Genomic DNA, 14,923 nt, shown 5'->3' with positions numbered 1-14,923 from the left:
CCCCGTCTGAGCTCATCTCGGGTCATGTGACGCGCTCCCCGGCAGCGGGGGCTCTGCGGCGGTGCCGCTCGGCCCCACCGGCCCCTGCGTGTCCCGCTCCAGACCCGTCGATTTGATCCGGGCCGGCGTCCAGTCTGCCGCGAGGCCTCGGGGCGACACAGGCCTGTCCTTCTGTCACCAATGTCAGAGAATACTCTCAGACCAGCGCATGCAAACACCACAGGCACCAGAAACACACCGGGCCGGTTCACCAGACGTTAGTTGAGACTGAATGACACACAGTAACGTGGGTTCTCTTCGTTCAGTGAGTCCGTTCTCTTCATCAGGAGCACCGGTGAACCTGCTGCTTCACGTTTATCTTCATCACTCTGGATTGATGTCTTTCAGTTTGCATATTGGGCGTCTTCTTCCCGTCTTTCTCTCAGCTGCTCAGCGCCCAGTAGAGCAGTGCATGATGGGAGCTCCGACACGGCGTGATCTAAAAACCCAGTGGCGCCGTAGTGGAGTCAGCTGGCTTATATAAGCCTTCCTCTACCGGGAGACACAGGAGCTGCTGATGTGTGTGTGACGGCGGATCAGAGAGAGTTTGATGCAGAACGCAGTCAGATTTCTGCTCAGAAGCCACAGCGCCAAATATCTCCCTCCTCCTGCTCCTGCTCCTCCTTCTCCTCCTCCTCCCTCTGCCCCCCCCCCCCCCTCCTGTGAGAGCAGAGGCAGCTTCTCTTTGACCGTCCAGCGGCGCCGTGGATCTCCACATTATGGAAACACCAGACGTGTGTCCGTGAAATGGAAATGGATAGAACAGATCAGTGCATCACCTGAACCTCCAGGTCTCACTACTGAACCTCCAGGTCTCACTACTGAACCTCCAGGTCTCACTACTGAACCTCCAAGTCTCACTACTGCACCTGTAGGTCTCACTACTGAACCTCCAAGTCTCACTACTGAACCTCCAGGTCTCACTACTGAACCTCCAAGTCTCACTACTGAACCTCCAGGTCTCACTACTGAACCTCCAAGTCTCACTACTGAACCTCCAGGTCTCACTACTGAACCTCCAAGTCTCACTACTGAACCTGTAGGTCTCACTACTGAACCTCCAAGTCTCACTACTGAACCTCCAGGTCTCACTACTGAACCTGTAGGTCTCACTACTGAACCTCCAGGTCTCACTATCTGAACCTCCAGGTCTCACTACTGAACCTCCAGGTCTCACTGTCTGAACCTCCAGGTCTCACTATCTGAACCTCCAGGTCTCACTAATGAACCTCCAGGTCTCACTACTGAACCTCCAGGTCTCACGCTCTGAACCTGCAGGTCTCACTACTGAACCACCAGGTCTCACTACTGAACCTCCAGGTCTCACTGTCTGAACCTCCAGGTCTCACTAGCTGAACCTCCAGGTCTCACTACTGAACCTCCAGGTCTCACTACTGAACCTCCAGGTCTCACTGTCTGAACCTCCAGGTCTCACGCTCTGAACCTGCAGGTCTCACTACTGAACCTCCAGGTCTCACTGTCTGAACCTCCAGGTCTCATTATCTGAACCTCCAGGTCTCACTACTGAACCTCCAGGTCTCACTGTCTGAACCTCCAGGTCTCACTATCTGAACCTCCAGGTCTCACTAATGAACCTCCAGGTCTCACTACTGAACCTCCAGGTCTCACTGTCTGAACCTCCAGGTCTCACTACTGAACCTCCAGGTCTCAGGTCTCAACAGGAGCTGCTCAGCTCCTGACGTGAAGCATCGTGTGTGAGAGGGTGAAGGGAGGCGGAGTGAGAGACAGCGATGGAGAGAGAGGAGTGACCTATATAAGAAGGAGGCTGAAATATTTATGGATGTGAGTGTCCTAATTGGCAAGCCACTGGGAGCACTGCGGCCTTCTCCTCCAATCACAGCCAGGGAAGAGGTTAACGCAGACGAGCACCAGCGGTCCGAGGGGTCCGAGCGAGGCCTCCGACCCGCGACCCCGTCGTCCCCGTCGTCCCCGTCGTCCCCGACCTGAGAGACGCCTCTTTACGGAGACAGATCTGCCCTCGCAAAGGACTCCGACGTCGTCCGAATCACTAGCGGAGCTGTTATCATGACCGTCCTCTCTGGACATATGGACACAGCATTCAGTCAAACTGCCTGACTGGCTGCATGGACTTAATCTCTGCACCGTCACGCACTGAGAGGCCTCAACTACTGTCCCTGATGATGGACACGAAGACACTTTCTGACTTCTAGTTTAAACCGCTGAGGGCTGATGAGGCGAGGAGGGAGGAGGGAGGAGGATGAGGAGGGAGGAGGAGGGAGAAGAAGGAGGAGGAGGAAGAGGAGGTACCACTTCAGGGGTCAGCAGGGACTAACCTTAACGTGGCTTTTTATCAAATATACCAAATAAATCTACTTCACATTACGTATTGCTTATGGAAAGACGTACGTCTGATTACAGGTGTATTAATGTATTAATGTATTAATGTATTAATGTACGTGAAACAGTCTATAAGTCCTCTAGTGTCTCCAGCTGTTTGACTCAAGTGATGTCACTGGAGTCAGCGTTCTTTGAGGACTACAAGTTTAAACGAAGAAGAAATGAATCTGTTGTTGTGGATTCAGACAGAAGTGAGACCTCTGCAGCCGCTCATCTTGTGGCTACTATTAGCTGCTACTAGCATAGCGCACCTGAATCTCTGGCTGAGCGGTCGGCAGTTGAGTTGCATTGTGGGTAATGTAGGCAGCAGGTTTTGTCTGTTTCTGCTTCATGGATGTTGATGGTTTCATAAAAACAGAGTCTGACTGTTCAGTGAGTGAACAGGTGAATCCAGAGCCTCATGTCATAACATGCGTTTCTCCACTGAACACAGACCAGATCCACATGAACCCACCATCACACTGTGAGTGAGACAGCGAGCAACACGACCCCACAACCTGTCGAATGTAATGAGAGTAATCCCACTACTCTCACAGACTGCTGCTGTGTTACACGCGTCTGTGGGAACAACGACGCAGCGACGCTCTCCAAAGACGAGCCGCTCGGCAGGACTCAGCCGGGCCCCCAGTGACACACGGGCCTAGAGCCGGTACTGGCTCCGGTCTGACGCGGGGGGCTCCTGTGTGTTAACCTCGTGGTCAAACATCTAACATGATTTAAATGTGTGAAAAGAGGGAGACTCACGTAAGAAGTACTCAGACGGGTCCGCTTCGTAGTCCGTCTCCTCAGGGAAGTGGTCTATCTGTTTACACATCCCTTTGAAGTTTCCTGTGGGGGGGGGGGAGAAAGAGTTCAGTGAAGTTCACACAACAAACACCAACATGACACCAACTTCTACCTTTTTTTAGTATCTCACAAAAAACGCTTGCAAGTTCCTGTACGGTGTCAGACCAGTTCACAGAGGCCCTTAAACCAGACCAGAAGATGCTGCTCTGATCCTCTGAGCACCAGGGCCTCGCCGGCAGCAGGTGGCGGCTTGTAAACAAGCGCGGTGCAGCCGGTGCGACCTGGAGCCGCTCCAGCTGCCGCGCTTTGGGAAACCTCGTCCCTTAAAGCTCGTTCATTCAGCTTCTCCGTCCGTCCAGGAGGCGGCGTTCCCGGCGTTCCCTCGCCCCTCCCACCTCCTCCCATCCGCTCTCCTCTACTTGCAGAGTTTTGGCACTGATGAGGTCACCGGAGGTGGCGTGGCGGGGGAGGCGCCCATAAGGCGGCCATTACCGCGACCTGCTGCTGCAGAGTGGAAGGCAGATGCCCGGGCGTTCGATTGGACCAGATTAGCGTTTTCATTAACTTCCTCATCTCCTCTGCCTCCAGCGGCCCCCTCATGAGGAGAGCAGGTGTTGCTGAGGAGGTTTTGGCAGAGATGCATGATGGACACAGCGGGGGGGAATGACCCACATGCAGCAGAGAGAGACCCTGTCTGTAGTTGCCCAGCAGTGTATCACCTGCAGCATCACACACGGCGGTGAAGCTCACTCACGAGCTTCGTCTCCTTTTTGTTTCACTGTTATTGCTTTTATTTTGGTACTTCCTCTTGGACGCATGCTTACGTTAGCGCTGCACATCAGCTGACGTCCAGAAACACCCTGAACACCACAAAGTAATGATTAAGAAATACACAATGGAGGCTGCATATATACATATATACACATACATATACAGACACTGTTCTAGTGGGTCATATGTGAAGGATTACTTATTATGAGTCTATACATTGTTTTAAGGGAAATCCTACATATTACACCTTTCCACTCTTTAATGCATAAATGTAATAAGCACATAAAAGCAGGCGGTTAAACATCCGTACAGCTTTTCTTTGGTGATGATTGTGGGAACCTCTGCACGAAAAACCCACTAATCCTTAATACGACTTAAATGGCGCCCCACGTTGGGCGCCATTTACGTTGTAGCGAAAATGAAGAGACGCAGTTCTTGGAGTAGCAACCAGCGGGATGTGTTTTAATGAGCACAAGGCAACATTCAACAAAATCCAACGTATCAGTTATTACAGCTTACACTTAATGAACCATGTCTGTCTGTGTGTCCACTCTACGTCTTTAGTCTTTAGCTCCAATAATCAAAACCACGTTACTATTTGCATCAACAGGTTCTGTGGTTGTTAGGATGACAACAGCAAGAAAGAGGAGGATAAATATAGGAAGGGAACAGAGAGGTTCTGAAGGACGGAGAGGAGATGGAGTGGGAGGTGGAATACGTCAGTTTTAGGCCTCAGTAACTGCTGAGCCAGAGTTTAACGGTCCTGCACTGTTTTGAACTCGATGCTTCGATATATATATATATGCCACGAAGCTGAAGGAGACTAGAGAGCTCCTCCGATCAGCTGGAAGGTGATCTCTGTTAACTAGCGCGGCGGCATGAAGCTCACAGTAATCCTCCGGAGCTTTGGAGATGCTCGGCAGCTAGCCGTAGTGATCCGGTGTGATCCGATGTGAGCACGCTGGAGGTGTAACACCTCCACCTCCTGCAGCGACTCCTCCAGGCTGTTGCTGGAAACACCAGCGAGATCCTCTTCAACCCAACGAGCTCCGAATGAGCTGTTTCCAGAAGAGGAGGCGCGGGGGGAGATTTATGGTTGCCACCACAGCGAGGCTCTGGGTCTGCTCCTGGGGGACTCAGGGTTTATCCGGTCAGCGGCGAACCCACAACCACGAGGAGAAGCTGTTCCTGGGCCGGTGACGGCGCTCTTTATTGGACTGAGGCTGAGCTCTGCTTAGTGTGGAAGCCTTCCACGGTTAAAGGAGGTGTTTCTTCTGGCTCCTGGTCACTAGACAGCAACATGAAGGAAACCCTCGTCTTCTCTCTGGCCGTCGTCCTCTGAGTGGGACGTGTCTGGCCTGCGGACGGTTTCTCCCACCTGGACTCACACCTTCTTAAATGAGGTCATGGAAGTGTTACGCTGAAGCTTTCTGCAAGTGACTTGTGTGAGAGCAGCGCTCTGCTCTCTCGGTTTGGTATTTCCCTGATCTTGAAATTTGCGTTGCCCGTCTACGTGGTAAAATTGGTGTAAAGTCGGTTAATGCTCACGAGATAACGCAAAGAAAAGTGTTGATGGTGGGAGTCGGGTCTTACAGGGTGTGCTGAGAACAGACGACCTCGGAAACACCTCGACTCATTAGAGGAGGACAGAAGCAGACGTTGATGAACTGCAGCCTCCAGTTTACCTTCATTAAACTCTGAGCAGAGGCTACATGATAACCTCACACACCTCAACATACAGCGTCTCCAAACCTGACCACCTGACGCTCTCTCTCTCTCCTCCACTCTTTCATTCTCTTCCCTTTTCGTACCCTTCTGTGTGCTCAGGTTACCTCATAGCTTCCAGCTACGCTACACATCTTGTGTTCATGTCCTCTGAGGACACTCGACCTGAATCAACAAGGTTGGACCGGACGCTGGCCTCCTGGTTGTTTGTTTGAGCCCCCCCCCCCACATGTTGCTCTTTATCTCTTTATTCCAGAGCAGATGATTCTAATAAGGAAGCTGATGGATCTACGTTGTAGTTACTTGAAAGCCGTCTCATACAGATGCTAAAGTCGGACTTAAGCGTCGGTGTTAGACGATGAAGGGCGTCACAAAGCGTCGGGATGAGAACGTGAATAACAACCGTCATCATGTGCGTGTGTGTGTGTGTGTGTGTGTGTGTGTGTGTGTGTGTGTGTGCACGGTGGAACAGAACCGGACGGATCCCTCCTGGACGCCCGAGGAGAGAGACATGATGAGGCCTGCCCACACATACACACACACACACACACACACACACACACACACACACACACACACACACACACAGCAATCCAACGTGATCACAGCTGCCACGGCGCTGCAGACAGAGACAAAGGTTTGATGAGACACAAACACGGAGGAGGTGCATGATGGGAAGGGGAGGATGGAGTGAGGGGTGATGCAGGGGGATCAGGAGGACTCTTCACTGAGTAGGAGGTGCTGTTTGAAAAGAGAGAGAGAGAGAGGGAGAGAGAGAGAGAGATTCAAGCCCACTTCTGATTCGTCAGTGGGCGGCATTCTCAAAAACTTTCCAGGCCGAGTGCGTCAGCATCCAGAAACCCTCTCCTCTCTCCCCTCTCCCCTCGCCCACAACCTCCTCCTCCTCCTCCTCCGTTCTCCGTCCTCCGTCCCTACGGCAGCCGTTGCCATGTGGACATCAGGACCGGTTGCCATGGATATAGCTATCTGGGATGTGAGAGGATCACATGAGGTGTCTTTAACCCCTGGACACACACACACACACACAGCATGCAGCATCAGTCAGCTGCTGCTACAGTACCGGCACGGCAGCCTGCGAGCTAGCGTGTGTGTGTGTGTGTGTGTGTGTGTGTGTGTGTGTGTGTGTGTGTGGGTCAAACACACACGTGGGATTAGAGCACCGAGCAGCCGATGGAGAGAGAGACACGACACACACGGGTCGTTTAGCGGCACAAATGAACACAAAGGGCGTTGCAGGACTCTCATGTGTGCACGTACAGGTGTGTGCACGTACAGGTGTGTGCACGTACAGGTGTGTGCACGTGGTTGAAGAGGTAATGGGTTCACGCATGTTACACGCTGACATCCCCCCCGCCCTAGCAGCAGTGACAGGAGCCCTAATGGCCTTATTCATCTTCATAATCACTGTATTCATCTTGGTAATGACCCCGCTAGGGCAGGGAGGCCCTCTCCCACCACACACCCACACACACACACACACACACACACACACACACACACACACACACACACACACACACACACACACAGATGTAGCTTCTCCGCCTCTGAAAACATGCTTTCTTCATGTCAGTGTTGTGTGATGCGGTGAAGCGACAGGTTAAGTGACGTGATGAACAGGATTAAAGCTACGAGGTGAAACATCGTCACATCATCAGCATCACGGTCCATCGTCATCTTGTCCTATAACGTCCCGTCTACTCCGTGAGGATGAGAAGCGTCCGGTGTTCTGATGGACGGATACTGAACGGGTCTACCGGCACAGACCAGGTGGTCCTCCTGGTCTTCACTCAAAGAGACATGAACCAACTAGAGACATAAACTGACCACGAAGAACCATCGAACAACTATACAGAGAAACTAAAGACTACAAAGAGACCAACACAACAGCTGCAAAGAGACACACAATGACTACAAAGAGACACACAATGACTACAAAGAGACCAACACAACAGCTGCAAAGAGACACACAATGACTACAAAGAGACCAACACAACAGCTGCAAAGAGACACACAATGACTACAAAGAGACACACAATGACTACAAAGAGACCAACACAACAGCTGCAAAGAGACACACAATGACTACAAAGAGACACAATGACTACAAAGACACACAATGACTACGAAGACACACAATGACTACAAAGAGACCAACACAACAGCTGCAAAGAGACACACAATAACTACAAAGAGACCAACACAACAGCTGCAAAGAGACACACAATGACTACAAAGAGACACACAATGACTACAAAGAGACCAACACAACAGCTGCAAAGAGACACACAATGACTACAAAGAGACACAATGACTACAAAGACACACAATGACTACGAAGACACACAATGACTACAAAGAGACACACAATGACTACAAAGAGACACGATGACTACAAAGAGACACAATGACTACAAAGAGACACAATGACTACAAAGAGACACGATGACTACAAAGAGACACAATGACTACAAAGAGACACACAATGACTACAAAGAGACACGATGACTACAAAGAGACACAATGACTACAAAGAGACACAATGACTACAAAGAGACACGATGACTACAAAGAGACACAATGACTACAAAGAGACACGATGACTACAAAGACACACAATGACTACAAAGACACACAATGACTACAAAGAGACGTATAGGAATTAGGTTTTGGTTCTCATCCATAAAACTTTTCTTTTCAGTTCTAGTCTAGTTCTAGTCTAGTCTAGTCTAGTTTAGTCTAGTTCTAGTCTAGTTCTAGTCTAGTTTAGTCTAGTTCTAGTCTAGTCTAGTTCTAGTCTAGTCTAGTTCTAGTCTAGTCTAGTCTAGTTCTAGTCTAGTCTAGTCTTAGTCCCGCTGTACTACAGACGTGTCATCAGACGGTGTTTATTAAGGTCAAAGATGTTTGGATCGGTTTATTGTCGCCTCTGGAACAAAACCCCTGAAGTTCTGGTTTCCTTGAAGAGTGAGGTCAGCTGGTTTGATCGGACATCCTTTATGTATTTATGTTTACGCCCCCGAGTGCAGCATCAGTCATGAGAACCGGAGAGGCATTTAGATATATAATAATAATATAATATAATAATAATGAATTAATAAATGTATACATGTGACAGCTACCGGAGAGCACTTCTTCTTTAATGCTGCAAAGAGACGACGCAATATTAGCAGCTTTGTAAATAAAGATTCTAGTCTGTGGAGAAGTTGGTCCGTACCACAGCGGAGCCAGACTGACGGAGGCAGACTGACGGAGGCAGCGAGGTGCCGTCGGGCTCCGGCTCGTTGGAGGATGACTGACAGACGTTAGACAGTCGTTTGACCTCCGCGGCTCGGCTCCTTTCTGCCCCTGAAAGCCGTGACGTCCGTCTGAGAGGTCTGCGGGTCTGTTTGCTCCTGAGATGATGTGCTGACGGAGGAGGAGCAGAACGGGAGGCAGAGATTGCCCCTGATCCACCGCCACAGGAGCAGCAAACCCGCAGGGAGGCTAGAAACCCCTCCGTCATGTTTCTCCACTCCTCTCCTCAGATCTCTCTATTTACAGCCTCCTGTCTTCACACGGTGAAGACGCTTCATGAGCATTGTTCCCTGCAGCTCCCTCCTCTCTCCGGGACAGTCCCTGACCCTGAACCGCTCAGGAGACCCAACTAAAGACAAGCTCCAGGTCTCCAGGGGCCGGCGGCCGACATGCGTTTTAGAAAAGTGATGCAACGGAGTTTGTTTCAAGAAGTAATATTCAGAACATACGACCTGCGTCTTCTCGCTGCTTCATTTATTGAAGCTGTGTGTTTAACTGACAAAGCAGGAAGTCGGGCGCCGTGGTTGCAGAGCGACATAGTTCACATACAGAGGAGGTGGACGGATGTTCTCCGTTAACCTCAACGTTAACAGCAGCCATCAGTGACGAGTCAGCAGGCAGTCAATGGCAGAATAACACGGGTGATAAAAGGTGGTGGAGGTCCTTGAGCATGCGGTGTGAATGCACACAAAGATGTTAAACTAGTTTACTGCAGCAGAGTGAGATCAGAGTGGACAGACACAGAGCTGCACACTCACGCACTCAAAGGATCTCATGATCCTCCCGGCTGAGACAATAATAATAATAATAATAATAATGATTATGATGATGTATAAACGTCACGCCGGGACACGTGAGGTCACCGAGCGAAGCGGGAACCGTGGATGGAGGGCGGGATGGGATTTCACAGATCCAGGAACCAGTGAGTCAGCGGCGTCACAGCCGAGTGCGTCACCGCCTTCTGGTCAGACCAGAGCCGACCGGTTCCTCAGAAGAGTTCCTCGGCAGCAGCGGCAGCATCCGGTGAGAGAGGCATTCCCAGAACGCCGGCCAAGCAAACAACACCTCACCTACGCCGATTGCAGGAAACTGGTCTACGTCTATCTGTGATCCGGTCTTTGGAAACATGAAGGACCTCATTTAGAATCAGCTGCGTGAGAGCTCACTCAAATCTGATTCACCGTCTGACCAAAATCCACCGAGAAACCACATTCAGGCACAGTCAGCAGAACAATGCACGTTTGTAAAATGAGTCAAAGAGGAATCGACGACCAGTTTAAGAAGATCGAGCGACTCGGTGAAAAGAAAGACGACGGACCGGAGGAGAGCTGGTTAACACCAGCAGAGCTCCGCCTCTCTGCATCAAAACGTTCAGGAACACCGCGATGCTTCCTGTCGGTGTAAAACTGTGAAGAGTCAGCGTCCGAATGGAAACGAGGAAGTTTGAATTCGTCCACACTGACTCACCAAAATCACAAATTATAATGAGAATTAAAACAGCTCATCTAATGGACTGAAAGGTTTCATTTGAGTTTACAGTATTCATGGGTTACAATAACACATTCATAGTCATTTATCAATACAATCAGAATATATTGAGACAAATGGATTATTTAAGGAACATTTTGACTGTTACAACGATGTCACTCTGTTCTGTCTGCTGTCTGCTTACATACGTGTGTGTGTGTGTGTGTGTGTGTGTTTGTGTGTGTGTGTGTTTGTGTGTGTGTGTGTGTGTCTGTGTGTGTGTGTGTGTGTCTGTGTGTTTGTGTGTGTGTGTGTGTGTGTGTCTGTGTGTGTGTGTGTGTGTGTGTCTGTGTGTGTGTGTGTGTGTGTGTGTGTACTCTTAATGCTTTTCTGTTGTTCAGACCGACTCATTCATCCCTTCTTTCTTCTTTCTTCTAATAGACTCATTGTTTCAGCTCTACATGCAACATATTGGGGAGGTTTGTGCTCATGTTGACCTCCGGTATAGAGTCTAGTGATCCAGATGTGAGATCTACACTAGAACTCAAGAGGTTCACACACCTCCTCGTCTGTAGTGTCGTAGGTCTTCGTTACGCGTCCTGCTGCAGCGAGAGCACAGGAGGACGCGACTATGACGTTATGAATAAGTAAACGCGACACGGTTCAGGATGCAGCATGCGAGCAAAAACTCCCAGAAGGTCGTCGGTGAATTTCAAGTTCAGGCCGACTCTGAACTAAAGGCTCAATCGAAGGGTTCCATTCACAAACGAACACCTTTAGGACTGGGTCAGACGGGTCAGACGGGTCGGACGGGTCGGACGGACGCAGTCATCGTGACGTCGTCCGTTGGTTAGTGGACGGCCGGTTTAAGGTCTGACATTTTGCCATCAACGTTTTGGAATATGTCCATCGCCATGATGGGTTTTTTTTCGCAACCAATGAACTGCAGTAGCTTGCTAACACCTAGCTAAACATTAACTCGCTAACAGCTAACGTCATCATTATTGTGATTCATACGAACGGTGTTCTTGAGTCATGAGTCCGACCGTAACGTCTCAATGAACGAGGCCTGATGTCTTTGCCTGTTTATAGCGTTTTTATCGTTTATACGTAGCTTAGCTGACGCTAATCGGCTAGCTGCTGGCTAGCTTAGCGTTGCTTAGGAACAAGGGTGATGTAGTGCCCCGTTCTCGTGTGCTCCGGAGAGCAACGCGTCCGTTAAACCTCACCTCAGGTTTATCTCTACAACCCGGGCAGCATCACACTCCATTCAGCTCAGCCTAACAAACGGGCCGCAGTGCTGAGCTGCATCGCCTCTCTGCTCCGCTGGTGATGAAGGTGCAGCTGATGCTCGTTCTCCGTGATGGAACCCTAAATGATGTGACCTCCGCTGCCGGCCTCCTCCTTATGATTTACATCACGTTCCCTGGAAGTGAGCTCGTGATATCTGCACAGTGAGCACGGCGGGACGCTTCCTGGGCGTCATAAATATCCCCGTTAAAACAGCTGCACATCGATCCGATGAAGCGTGCAGCACTCTTATTTAAATCAACTGGATTCCCAAACGCCATTAATAACGGCGGGAACACTTGAGGACAGACCTGAAGGGGGATGCTTTTAGCGGCGACTATAAAAGATCACAAATCAAAGGCAGTCGATGCAGCTGTTCCACCGCATCATAACGACTTCTGTGAGCAGGAGTGATGGAGGAGCTGAACACAGCAGAGAGGAGCGAGAGAGGAACCTGAGTTATTAATCTGTGCTGATCTTCATGTAGCGTAATGATCCTCCAGGTGACGTCTGAAACAGAGCTGGTTCATACGGATGAGGCTTTAAACGAACCACAACGTTAACAACCGTAAACTAATGAAACATGATCAACCAAGAGACTCATCGCTCGGTCTTTAATGAGACCAACGTCCCTAAATATGTTGGATTTACATCAAACAAAGGAAATACTTGTTGGGGTAATCTTTACTTCAAAACTGTTTTAAACAATTAGACAAATAAGATTCCTCTGATCGACTAATCAATGAATCAATTAACCAATTAATCAACGTATCAACTTATCGTTTCAGATTGTTCTCAAATTTCAGGTAAATTGTACTTTGGAGCTGGATTGAGTTATTCATACAGGATTACAGTTATTGTTGTTATATGTGGTGTTTCTTGTTTGTTTGTTTCCAAACGTTAAACTGAGTTACAAGCTTAGCTTTCAGTTTAAACTTTTACTCTTTTTCTTTTTTTTACTTTGTCATAAAAAGTATCAACCAAAAATATAAGTTGTGTAAATCTGCAAAGGTTCACATTTTGAGCAATAAGATTCAAACTTGTTCCAAAGCAAGTTCTGATGAAAACGTCTTTCCTGTCGCCTCAGTAAACTGATTTAAACTAAACTAAACTGAACTAAACTAAACTGAACTAAACTAAACTGAACTAAACTAAACTAAACTGAACTAAACTGAACTAAACTAAACTAAACTGAACTAAACTGAACTAAACTGAACTGAACTGAACTGAACTGAACTGAACTGAACTAAACTGAACTAAACTAAACTGAACTGAACTGAACTGAACTAAACTTAACTGAACTAAACTAAACTAAACTAAACTGAACTAAACTGAACTAAACTGAACTGAACTGAACTGAACTGAACTGAACTAAACTAAACTAAACTGAACTGAACTAAACTAAACTAAACTAAACTGAACTGAACTGAACTGAACTAAACTTAACTTAACTTAACTTAACTTAACTTAACTTAACTGAACTAAACTAAACTAAACTGAACTGAACTGAACTGAGCTGAACTGAGCTGAGCTGAACTGAGCTGAACTGAGCTGAACTAAACTAAACTGAGCTGAACTTTGTTCCGCTGTCCCCTGAAGACTAACAGAAGACTAGCGTCTTTAAGTTCATGCTCTCTGTCAAAGTGTCCTCGAGTGTCCACGTCTTCACTGAGGCGTCAATTAAAATCTAAAGTGAATGAAGAGAGAACGAGACGCTGAGAGTCAGAGAGCATGCTGGGTAATGTGGTCAAACAGTCTACCGGCTCACGTCGTCACATTAAGACCGTCATCTTTTGAATTACTCGTTTTCTGAAAATGTAACGTTTAAATATGCAAATGAGGCGTTATCTCACGGTAACTTCAGGAGAAATCTACAGACGCAAACACACAAAGTAGTGAAATCAAAGCTGAATGTAAAGGACTTCAATGACTTCAATAAAGGAAGCAGCAGGACTGCAGCATCGTTCTATTATAACGATGACATCATCATAACGCTCTGTTGTGTAATCTCTTCACTGAATGATCAGGACTGATAACAGGTCTGACTCACTCTCCTGGTTACAGGTCTGTGGGGGTCCTGATCGCCTTCCCCCCCAGCCTGTTAAATGCACTTCAACGCTGCTCTCAGCCACACACACACACACACACACACACACACACACACACACACACTCTCTCTATCTAAATATGCCGTGTGTTCGTCCAGCCGCCTACTCTTCTCTTCTCTTCATCTCACTCTGGCATGAAAACCACTTGAACACGTTTTATCTGTGTCCTTTGTTCTGTGTGTCGTAGTGTTTGTACATCATCACCCAACACTCGCAGTACTATAGTACTTCTATGGTATACCACAGAAGTACTGCAGACCTGAACAGGTTCAATCACCAGAGACTGAGTCCGGCAGGCGTCCCGACGTCCCTCTAGTGTCACGGGTCTGATGAAGACACAGGCAGTGGTGGGAAGTAACTAAGTATCCGAGGTACTTGTACTTAACTGGAGCATTTTCTACACCGTGTACTTTTACTTCACTACATCACAGTGGGAAATATTGTCCTTTTTTTCCAGTAGTCACGGGGGACAGTTTCTACTTTTAATACTTTCACTACATTGGTCCTGATGATAAAACCTTTAAGGAACATTTTCAGGACTTTTACGTCTACAGAGTATTTTCACACTGTGGTATTTGTACATTTACTTAAGTAAAGGACCTGAATACTCACAGAAACATGCTTCTTACTCAGAGTACTAGTAGTAGTATTAGTAGTACTTCCATGGTGAATGGAGGAGGGACCAGGTCTGTCATGGACATTAGTTCCAGTGAAGGACTTGTCGTCTTCTGTAAATATTGTACTTCAGTCTCAGTGTGTCTGCCTCTGTTGATCTTCACTTCCTGTCCACCAGGTGTCCTCAGACTTTCCACCTGTCACATGACCTACTCACCTGTTCTCCACTTCCCTCACTAGTGAACTACTTCTGAACCCGTGTCCTCTGTGTCTGCCAGACCTTCTCCCTGATCCACACTGAGCTGGTTTGCTGGTTTTGACGGCCCTCTTGGATCTGATCCTTGCCTGCTTCTGATCCTAAGTAAGTGAACGTCTATCGTGACTCTGATCGTGTCGTGATTGTTTGTTTGACTGAATCCACGTTGGAA

At 48.4% G+C, this 14,923-nt stretch overlaps 1 protein-coding gene across 1 annotated transcript in view; it reads right to left on the bottom strand.

Moving 5' to 3' along the window:
* The window catches only part of cacng2a (calcium channel, voltage-dependent, gamma subunit 2a), a 48,825-nt gene that overhangs the window by 9,124 nt on the left and 24,778 nt on the right, over positions 1-14,923 (bottom strand). Inside the window, exon 2 of the mRNA XM_068725837.1 lies at positions 3,163-3,246. Within this exon, the coding sequence (XP_068581938.1) occupies positions 3,163-3,246 (84 nt within the window). The remainder of the gene's footprint in view (positions 1-3,162; positions 3,247-14,923) is intronic.

Source organism: Cebidichthys violaceus, unplaced genomic scaffold, assembly GCF_023349555.1.
Source record: "Cebidichthys violaceus isolate CVI_PGR_0920_01 unplaced genomic scaffold, fCebVio1.0.p SCAF_36, whole genome shotgun sequence".
NCBI lineage: Eukaryota > Metazoa > Chordata > Actinopteri > Perciformes > Stichaeidae > Cebidichthys > Cebidichthys violaceus.
Note: the sequence above shows the minus strand (reverse complement) of the source record. Positions and strands in the feature narration are given on the sequence as shown.